We start from the raw sequence: 10,533 nt of genomic DNA, 5'->3' as shown, positions 1-10,533 counted from the left end.
CCCTTATTGGACTTATCATTTGTAAGTACTTTCCTCCATTCAGTGGGTTCTCTTTTTCCTATTGATGGTTTCCTTTGCTGTGCAAAACCTTTAAGTTTAATTAGGTCCCATTTGTTTATTTTTGCTTTTGTTTTCTTTGCCTGAGGAGACAGAGCCGAAAAAAAAAAATATTGCTGAGATTTATGTCAAACAGTGTTCTGCTTATCTTTTCTTCTAGGAGGTTGTTTCTGGTCTTACATTTAGGTCTTTAATCAATTTTAAGTTTATTTTTGTTTATGGTATGAGAAAAATGCTCTAATTTCATTCTCCTACATGTAGATGTCCAGTTTTCCCAGTACTACTCATTAAAGAGACTGTCTTTTTCTCCCTTGTATATTTTTGCCTTCTTTGTCATAGATTAATTGACCATAAGTGGGTGAGTTTATTTCAGGGCTCTCTATACCATTTCATTGATCTATGTGTATGTTTTGTGCCAACAATTTTTAATTAATTGTCAATATTTAAAAATTTTGAGATTCAACACAAAAATCAGAAAAAAATTTATAACACTGGGGTCCATATCTCCCAGTAGAACTGGACAGAGGCAGTTCCCTATGGAACTTCCTGCATATTATCATCGAGACTGCCTACTTGCTCTCTGTGGACCTTGAGTTTGAGGTCCTCTCATTTCAAAGATGAACTGAAGTCCACAGAAGTTTTCAGAGGTGGCTAGCTGGTTAAGAACAGCAGAGCTAATATGATATTAGTATCTTAAGGAGTGCTTCTACCAGCAGGATAGGAGGCATTTTTCACTCAGGTGGACATTTTCAAGCAATAATTCCAAACATGTGATGAACTGCCTTGTCCTCAAACAGCCTGGCCTCATAGCACTGCTTAATTCACATTTAAATTACACTGGGAACAAATACATTGCACAATGTTCAGCTCCAGGTTGCAGAGAAAAACATACTAATAGAGCTCTGCAATTACGAGTAATTTTTCTCTGAATCCTTCTCTTTCTCTCCCACTCTGGATTAATGATTGCCTTCACAAAGAGTCCACATGAGCTTTCAGAGCCAAAGGAGTAAACAGGAGGACATGCATTAACGTGGCGAGCTGGTTACCTCCCACGCCTGAATATAGAGCTTTTAGAAATGGAATTTTTTAGATGTGCTTCTCCTACAAATATCAGGTGAACATAATCTCCGAGGCCAGGGTGTTGGGTGGAATGGCATTCACATCAGTCATGGAGTAAATATCCAGGAGCATTAAAGAGGGAAGAAAACATCAGTCCAATTCCTTTGAGTGGCAGAGGACTTACTATGTGCCTAGTTTTGTGCACAATGCTTTCAAAGGTTTTAGTTTATTTCCTTACAACTCACAAGGCTGTGAACAGAAAAAAAAAAAAAAAAGCAAGGAAAGACACAGTATTAAACCACATTTTTTGATTCTGGGTTCATTTTGGTGATATCAGGTAGATCTGGGGGAGAATCCCAGCCCCAGTGATCCCAGTGTGTGACCTCAGGTTAATTATTTAATGGTTCTGAGCTTCATCTGGTCCTCGTCTTTTAAATGCCCTATGCTAGGTACACAGTAATAGTTTTTTTTTTCTTCTTTCAGTTAGACTATGCAGTTTTCTCACTGGGGTTACTAACATTGAATACAATTTAAAAAGCACTGGGGCTGGTATTCGAAAATTTGGATTCTAGTTCCTACTCTGTCCTTTCCTGCTAAGATTCATAAGGAAATTATCTGGCTTTTTTCAATAAGTAGAAAAACATTGCACATGGCAATATAATTCAAAATGTATTAAAGGTTATAAAATGAAAAGTGGGTCTTCTTCCCCATTAAACAGTCATTGCCTTTCTTGGAGGCAATGCATATTAACATTTACTTGAATATCCTTCTAGAAGAGTTTTGTACTATGCATATACAATCACACACACACACACACTCTAACCCTCAAATGGAAGCGGACTTAAAATAAGCCTTGGAGATATTGTGTGTTGGCCCATATCACCTCATTATTATTTTAATGTACCTAAGCCCATATTGATAGTCATTTAGGTAATTTCCAGTCTTCTGTTAATAATAGTAATAGCTAATATTTATGGATTGTTTGGAATGTGCCAGGCACTATTCTAAGTACTTTGTATGTATTAACTCATTTAATATAACCACCCTGAATAGAAGCTATTATCATCATCCCCATTTCACATCTGAGGACAATGATGCCCAGAGGACTTGCCCCTCAGACACACAATAAATAGCAGAGGTAGAATGAACAATGCTGTAACACATCTTTGTCTGCGTAGTTTTGTGCACATTTGTCAGAATAGCTAGCAAATGATGGCTCTTAACAGCAGTAGTGTAATCAAATTGCATTTTTGAAAGATCAATATGATAGCAGGGTGGAGAATGGACTCATCTTACGGCACCTGTCACACTCTGCTGTGCATTTCCCCGCCCCCACCATCTCCCTTGTTCGATTACGAGCTTCTTAAAGGTAGGGATGCTGTACCCCAGGGATTGGCACTGAGGAAGGATATTGCTGACCCTTAGGAACATGTGTGAATAATTATTTTAAAAAAATAAGGAAGCCTTCAAAGGTAATGACAGTTGGTATTTGGGCAGGATTTTAAAGGGTGAATAAAATTCTGATGGTCAGAAAATGGAAGAAAATTTTTCTTCTTTGTATGAAGAAACAACAAAGGAAAAACCACATAGGATGTTCGAGGAAAGAGAAAACTGCCCAGGCTGTCTGGGGAAAAGGGTGCATGGTGTGATATGCTCGCAGAGAAGACCGGAAAGGAAATTTGGAGGCAGACATGGGGGATTATTTGGGGGGCATTACCCTGAGGGACAGAACAGAGCATCTATGAATGTACCCATGTAGACCCATGATACTGGTGTCAGTTAAATTTTTGAATCCCAGTTTATAAAATTGTATTCATCTCCATACTAGGTTTCTCTCCTCCACTTTTCCCTTTCCAGCATCATAATGGATGGCAGATTTGTCCATATCAGTAGCCTGAAAAAACATCATATCAGTGCAGTGGGCATATTTTCAGTTTTCATTTATTTTAATCCTCACCAACTCCCTGAATTTACTGGCTGACATATTTATTTTTCTAAGTTCTGGGCCTGTGGGTCCAGGTTTATAGATGTAGCTTATAGATGTTCAATTCCCATTCATTTATATGCAAACATACCTCTCAGTGTATTTTGTTACATTTCTGTTAATCTTGAATTTCATGAAGTTATGTAGATATCTGACAACAAATATTACTTTAAATACATGCTAACATTTTTCGACACTTGATTGTTGATCCTAGCTAATATATGCACAATAAGATTCAAATTAGAAATTAGTTCTGCTAGCCACTCTTACTATGTATCAGCACTGCCCAAGAGGAATACAAAGTGAGCCAAATATGAGTCACAAATACGATTGAAAATTTTCCACTAGTCACACTTTTAAAAGCAAAAAGAAATATAAAATTACTATGTTTCATTTCATCCACTGTATCTAAAATATTATCTCAACATATAATAAACATTAAAATTATGAGATATTCTACTTCCATTCTTTTCATAATAATGTATGGTATATTTACAATACACCTCACTTTGGACTAGCCATATTTCAAATACAGAAGTTACATAAAGCTAGAGGCCACTATATTGGATAGTGCAAAAACTAGAAGCTATAGGTTCCAGCTTCTTTGAATAACACTATTAGCTGGAAGAACTGTTAGACTGGTTTACATCTTCCCTGCTCCAAGGTAACAATGTAAAGCTTATTTCAAGCTTATAATTATTTTGAGGAGAGATCTACTAAGTCTCTAGGCATAAAAGATTCCAACCATGTAAACTCTTCAGGGAAAAGTTATCCAACACCTTATGCTCTCTTCTCTGTTTCTAAACCATCATCTGTGCTTTGTAATAGTCAATTTGCTTCTTTGCCTCTCTCCAGGATTCTAGGGAGGCTCTGAGAAAGCTTCCTTTAAATAGAGAATAGATGTGTCAACTCACTTGTCCTTGGACTAGTCATCTTAGAATGGACGTACATTGTGGTGGTTAAAGAGCACCAACTATGCTGTAGAACACCTGGCTTCAAATGTTGGCTCTGCTGCTTACTGGTTTTGTAACATTTATCAACCTGCAAAATGGGCATAACAGTATCTGCTTTACTGGATTGTCATGAGGATTAAGTAGTATAATGTAGAACATTGACATGTACAAAAATTATATAAATATTTGCTCTAATGTGATATAGAAACAATGGCATTTAGATAGACTGTATAAATATTTACTGTAATTTAAAAATATTTTTACTAAGCATTTCTTGCAACATTAAATCTCCTCCTTTCCCTTTCTAAAGTGTAGTATTTGTCACCTAGTAATCCCTTTGCTCCTCTACAAAGAAAAACAATGAGTGCAACACATTTTTTCAAGGAGAATTCACCTGGAAAATAGCCAAGATATTTTCTTTTAGAAATGGAATTACTCCATTAGGAATGTTACCTAAGAAATATTATTTTAAAAATAGAATACATAAAAAGCAGTATGGCAGAACCACTTAGATATTTTCTAGTGGTTGAGAATTGATTTGAAAGTGAATAGGAGAAATTGTAAATAATTGTGTATTTAAAAGGAGCCACTGAATGAATTTTCTAAGCTCAAATTTTGACTCTACTATGTGATAAGATGTTTATGATTCCTCCTCAATGATGTGCTTCTCCCCTAAAAATCAAGTTATAAGAAGGCATTTTGTAGACATGTAAGTTGTTCAATAAGTATTTATCCAATAAGAGATATTTTATGGAGAAAAATCACTAGACTTAGAGTCTCCCCACTTCTCTTTAACTGAAAAAAGAAAAATACTCGAAAACAAGAATGTGTATAGATACATATTCTCTCAAAGAAAATTATGTTCAAATATAAAATGAATCTTTAAAAAAAAAAAGCTTCCTTTGAAATTTCTGATTTCAAATCCCACCTGTTTCTCCCCTTGCCTTCCATGTCCAGTACTTTTTCCTATTTCCAGTACTTTTTTTTCTCAAATTGGGGTATAACTGCTTTACAATGGTGTGCTAGTTCTGTTATACAAAGGAGTGAGTCAGCTACATGTATACATATGTCCCTTCCCTCTTAGACCTCCCTCCTCCCCAATTCCACCACTCTAGGTCACCACAGATCCCCGAGCCAAGCTTCTTGCACTATACCCCAGGTTCCCACTAGCTATCAATTTTGCACATGGTAGTGTATGTATGTCAAACCCAATCTTCAATTCATCCCACCATCCCCTTCCCCAACCCCTGTGTCCACCTGATCTGTCTGTCTGCATCTCTATTCCTGCCCTGCAAATAGGTTCATCTGTACCGTTTTTCTAGATTTCACATATATGCCTTAATATACAATATTTGTTTTTCTCTTTCTGACTTACTTCACTCTGTATAACAGACTCTAGGTTCATCCACTATCCAGTAGTTCTTGAGGAAAGACTTTTGAGGCAGAGTTTGCTTTTCACCACCCACCTCCGAGACAGCAGCAGAATGAGCAAGTAACCTCTTCAAAGATGCCTGGAGTTCTTCCTGAATCAGCCCAGGAAAGGTGATGGATATAAACTAGCTCTGCATTGCAGGGACCCATGAACCACCCCCACCCGGCTAATTTCAAGAGGGCATAGGCTTCTGTACATAAAATTCTTATTAGAAATCTTCACCAGTTGTGACTGGCCATGGGTAATTTTTGTTGTTGAGTGAAAAAGAAATTATTACAGCTGACTGCATGCAGGAAAAGCTTTATTAAGTCATGGAACTATTATAATTTTTTTTAAACAGGGATATAGAATACTCAAACATTTTTAAATGACCCATGAAACAACTGGCATATATTTAGTAAGCAAGATCCACTTTAACAATTCTCTCTGCTCCCACCCTCGATGCTCAACCATAGGACATTCATTTATTTATCATGTTTAGTATTTCTGTCTCACAGCCATCTGTCAGAGCTTTTGCTGCAAAAACGTATTTTTTAACAATTAATACACAATGGGGAGATATGATTAGACATTTACAGGACTTGAAATGTTTAAGAATAATACACAATAATAGGATTACAAGAAGGGCAGTGGTATCTTTCAATTCATTTTGCTATTTCCAGTCTCTTTTTTCAAACATTACTCTCTAAAGTCCATCCAAGTCCCATCCTTGAAATGAAACCTGTTCCTTTTTTCCTCTCCTCCTCCAATGTCCATTATTTTAACAATTCGAGTTCTCTCACCTGGGGAAAAGGAAAGTTATTAACTCACAAGGGACATTTATTGACATCTAATTGTTACAACCCAACCACAGCACAAAAGTCAGTCATGTACAGGTGACACAGCACAATGGGGTCGGTCCATGTTTTCGGCACACTGAAGGAGAAGAGGGTCGCGATCTTTAAGGCTCAGGGTTCACATGACGATGCACTTGCCCAGCAGCTTCTCGGCGGTCTTGGGGATCTGGGATTTCTTCTGCGGAGGCTGGGTGCCGGCGGGGGCTGCGGCGGCGGCGGGCTTCTTCTCGAAATTTATCAGCAACTGGAACAGCTCCTGGACGTTGATATTCATCTTGGCCGAGGTCTCCAAGAAGGCGCAATTCCACTCGCACGCATAGGCAGCACCTTCCTTCTCACTCACCTCCCGACGGCTCTCATCGCACTTGTTGCCCACCAGGATGACGGGGCACTTTTGCGGGTTGTTACCTTTGAGTTGACGGATCAGCTCATAGAGAGGCTTCAGCTCCTCCAGGGTTTGCTTCCTGGTGATAGAATAAACCAGGATGAAGGCGTGACCCCTGGCAATGGCAAGGCGCTGCAGGCCCCGGTAGCGGCGGCCACCGGTGGTATCGGTGATGTGCAGCGCACCCGCCTTGTGGCTGCAGCCTAGCGCCTGGCGGTAGGTATCTTCGATGGTCGGCAGGTACGCCTCACGGAAGTTGCCGCGCACCCACCTTTGCACCAGCGCGCTCTTGCCCACGCCGGCCGAGCCGAGCACCACCACGCGGAAATCTCTGCTCCTTCTCTGGGGCAGGCAGGTGCGGATGACGATCACAGTCGGCAGAGGCCGCAGCCGCTTCATCAGGCGTTCCTTGAGGCCGAAGCAGGAGTTGCCCATGGTCAGGTATTAGCTGAGAGATGCGTGTACTGCTTCTCAGGCACTTGGCCAGCAGTGAGGGACGCCTACGGAAGAGAGTAGAGAGGATGTGTGAGGGGTGGGAGTCTAACTCGGAATGATGTCTTGTCGCAGCGCCTGCCTGGGGACATGGGGTGGGGGGGGCGGGGGCGGGGGGTGGTGCTTGCCTCGACTCGCTCGCTAACCCCACCCTTCTCCCTCCTCTCTCCTCCCACTTCCCTCCTCCCTCCTCCATTCTCTGCGGTGAGCTGTCTCTCTGCCCACCCCAGGAACCCACCAAAGGCAATGCGGGTGGGGAGGAGGGCAGGAGCGCCCTGAGCCTCTTCTTCCAACGATACCTGTTTGTTACTCTCACGGTGGCTACGCACCTATTTTTATCATGCCACACTACAGAATACTGCAAGAATGGACAGCTTGCCAACCCTTAAAACATGCACATCCGAGCGATGTTAGCAAACATTTTCACCCTAAATAAGCCCTTGCTGTCTTCTCTCCTGCAGTATTAAAAATTATGCCTATATCTGACAAGGATCGATCACTGCGGGCAAGGGTAGGTTGCCGCAGACACCGCGATCCAGGGTGTGGTCACGGGGGGCAGTGCGGGGGTGGGGGGCGCCCAGGAAGCCCACAGGGACCAGGATTCGTAACGCTAACAGAGACCCCTAACCTGCAGCAACTGTCCCCAGGTACCCGCTTCCCTGATAACGTGCCCATTGCTTTCCACCCCGCGATAATCCAGGCTGGTTCGCTCGCTACACCTTGCGTTTGAGTGCCCGAAAAAAAGGCGAACGATAGCTTTTACCTCTTTCCGAGGCGGGAAGCTGGCGGCAAATTCGCTCCTTGCCCAGGTGGCTTTGGCCGCGGCCGCAGTGGCGGCAAGTAATTGCGCAACCAAGCTCCCAGCCGCAGCCGGCAACCAGTACGCTCGGAGGCTCCGGGCGAAATGCTCCAACCAACAGTGGGACTGAGATTGGTTAGCTAGAGCCAGGGGGCGCAGACTGGGAGACTCCACATGCACCGCTCACAGAGGGGGGATTGGGTTGTGAGGGGCTGACCGAGTCAGACGCGCCCCTGGTAGTCTCCCCGGCGTCCCCTACACAGGTACCCACAGCCCGGGCAGGGGCGGGGGTGGGAGGCGGCCCTGTGTTCACAAGTGCCCGCCCATTGAGGGGGGTCCGCTTACGGGGCTGGCGATGCAGGCATTTCTCACCTACTACAATCCAAACCACTTCTTCGCTTTTTGCCCCCTGCGAGGTTAGCCTTTCCCAACCCTCGCCACCTTCTCTTCACTGCAGGAAGGCCAGTTAGCACCCTTCTCACTACTGGTGACAGACACCTCACCGCATCTCATCCACTTCACTCCAATAAACATTTGTCCAGCACAAAACCCAGTTTCTGTCTTTGCTGAGGAAGACCAACTGACACTTCTGTTATAAGAGACTTTGGAACCTGCCTCTTGGTAGGATTTCCTGTGGTGTAGACATGCTGTGTTTAGAGGCTGAGGGGTATCTTCTACACCCAGCAACATTAAGCAATGATCATATCCATCACCACTATGTGTACAATACTTCTCATTTAGTCGTCGTCACAAAAACCTCAGGAAAATCCAGACTGGAAATGTGGGCAGCCTCCTAGGAGTAGAGAGCGACCCCTGGCTGACAGCCAGTAAGAAAGCATGAACCGCCGAGCTAGCAACTGGATTTTTCCAACAACGTGAATGATCTTCAAAGCAGATTCTTCTCTAGAAACTGAACGTAAGATCAGACCATCAACACTTTGATTTTATCCTTAATTAAGAAGAGAATCCAGCTGAGCTCATCCAGACTTCCGACTTGAGAGAGTTCTAGATTTTGCAGTTGGGTGTCCTATTAAGCCACAAAATTTGTGGTAGTTTGTTACACAGCAAAAGAAAACTAATTCAGCAGGTAAAATTACTTGTTCAAGTTTAAAGGGCTCATAAATGATGGACCTAGGCCCAAACCTAGTACTCCTCACTCCAACTCTTGTTCTTTTTCTGATATTATCTTTCTGTGTCATTAAGCTGATACAGTTTATTTTACTCATTAGTGAAAACATTTTTATAATTTTTCTTTCTTACCCAAAGACTCATGCGTGTTAGGCAGATATCAAGAACACATGCTTTAGAGGCAGAAAGCTAGCTTTAGAATGTTAAAGGGTTTTTTCCCTTTTCCTTCTTTTGAATACATGTTAATATTGGAAGAAAAGTTATGACCAACCTATACAGCATATTAAAAAGCAGAAACATTACTTTGCCAACAAAGGTCCATCTAGTCATCTACTCTTTTCCCAGTAGTCATGTATGGATGCGAGAACTGGACTCCAAAGAGGGCTGAGAGCCGAAGAATTGATGCTTTTGAATTGTGGTGTTGAATAAGATTCTTGAGAATCCCTTGGATTGCAAGGAGATCCAACCAGCCCATCCTAAAGGAGATCAGTCCTGGGTGTTCACTGGAAGGACTGATGTTGAAGCTGAAACTCCAATACTTTGGCCACCTGATGCGAAGAGCTGACTCATCTGAAAAGACCCTGATGCTGGGAAAGATTGAAGGCAGGAGCAGAAGGGACGACAGAGGATAAGATGGTTGGATGGCATCATCGACTCAATGGACGTGAGTTTGGGTAAACTCTGGGAGTTGGTGATGGACAGGGAGGCCTGGCATGCTATAGTCCATAGGATCACAAAGAGTTGGACACGACTGAGCAACTGAAATGATAACATGCCTTGAGCTGTGCAATCCTAGAGAAATTACTTTTCTGTAGAGGGGAACTGATATCTATGAGAAAGAATTGTGGGGAGGATTCAAGAAGCTACTCCCTGATGCACTAGTTAGAAGATATTTAGAATACAATAGGTAATTCATAAAAGACAGCTATTGGCTTTCACATAATAATACAGAAATCTGTATATGCATAATCATGTAGTCTTTGAGCATTTTTGGAAGGGCCAACGACCTTTTTATTTAAACCAAATAAGAGCAGATTTCCACCGGGAAAACATAGCAGGTTTGGGGAAAATAAATTGAGGATAGAAGAACTTGGGGCAGGGAAGAAGAGCAGTGAGAATTCTGAGCAAGAATGAAATCTTTGCACATTCCTCCTAAACCACAAGTAACACTCTGCCTATTGAAACTAGGGCACAGAAAAGGTCACTTCATGGCAAATAGAAGGAGAAAAAGTGGAAGCAGTAACAGATTTTATTTTCTTGAGCTGCAGATGGTAACGCAGCCACAAAATTAAAAGACGCTTGCTCCTTGGAAGAAAAGCTATGACAAACCTAGATAGCGTATTAAAAAGTAAAGACATCACTTTGCTGACAAAGGTCCACATAGTCAAACTATGGTTTTTCCAGTAGT

General features: G+C 42.1%; 1 protein-coding gene across 1 annotated transcript; it reads right to left on the bottom strand.

Moving 5' to 3' along the window:
* Positions 1-5,769: 5,769 nt before the first annotated feature.
* On the bottom strand, positions 5,770-8,244 carry DIRAS3 (DIRAS family GTPase 3). The gene is made up of 2 exons (XM_040232612.1): positions 7,962-8,244; positions 5,770-7,206 (listed from the first exon to the last, which is right to left on the bottom strand). The coding sequence occupies exon 2, from the start codon at positions 7,139-7,141 to the stop codon at positions 6,440-6,442; it is 702 nt and encodes a 233-aa protein (XP_040088546.1). The 5' UTR covers positions 7,142-7,206; positions 7,962-8,244; the 3' UTR covers positions 5,770-6,439.
* Positions 8,245-10,533: the final 2,289 nt, after the last annotated feature.

The sequence above is a fragment of the Oryx dammah genome, unplaced genomic scaffold (assembly GCF_014754425.2).
Source record: "Oryx dammah isolate SB20612 unplaced genomic scaffold, SCBI_Odam_1.1 HiC_scaffold_28, whole genome shotgun sequence".
Taxonomy (NCBI): domain Eukaryota; kingdom Metazoa; phylum Chordata; class Mammalia; order Artiodactyla; family Bovidae; genus Oryx; species Oryx dammah.
This window is presented reverse-complemented; position numbering and strand designations above follow the sequence as displayed.

What these genes read in the sequence shown, in the direction of transcription:
- DIRAS3 (XM_040232612.1), bottom strand. Translation starts at nt 7,141, where the DNA reads ATGGGCAACTCCTGCTTCGGCCTCAAGGAACGCCTGATGAAGCGGCTG.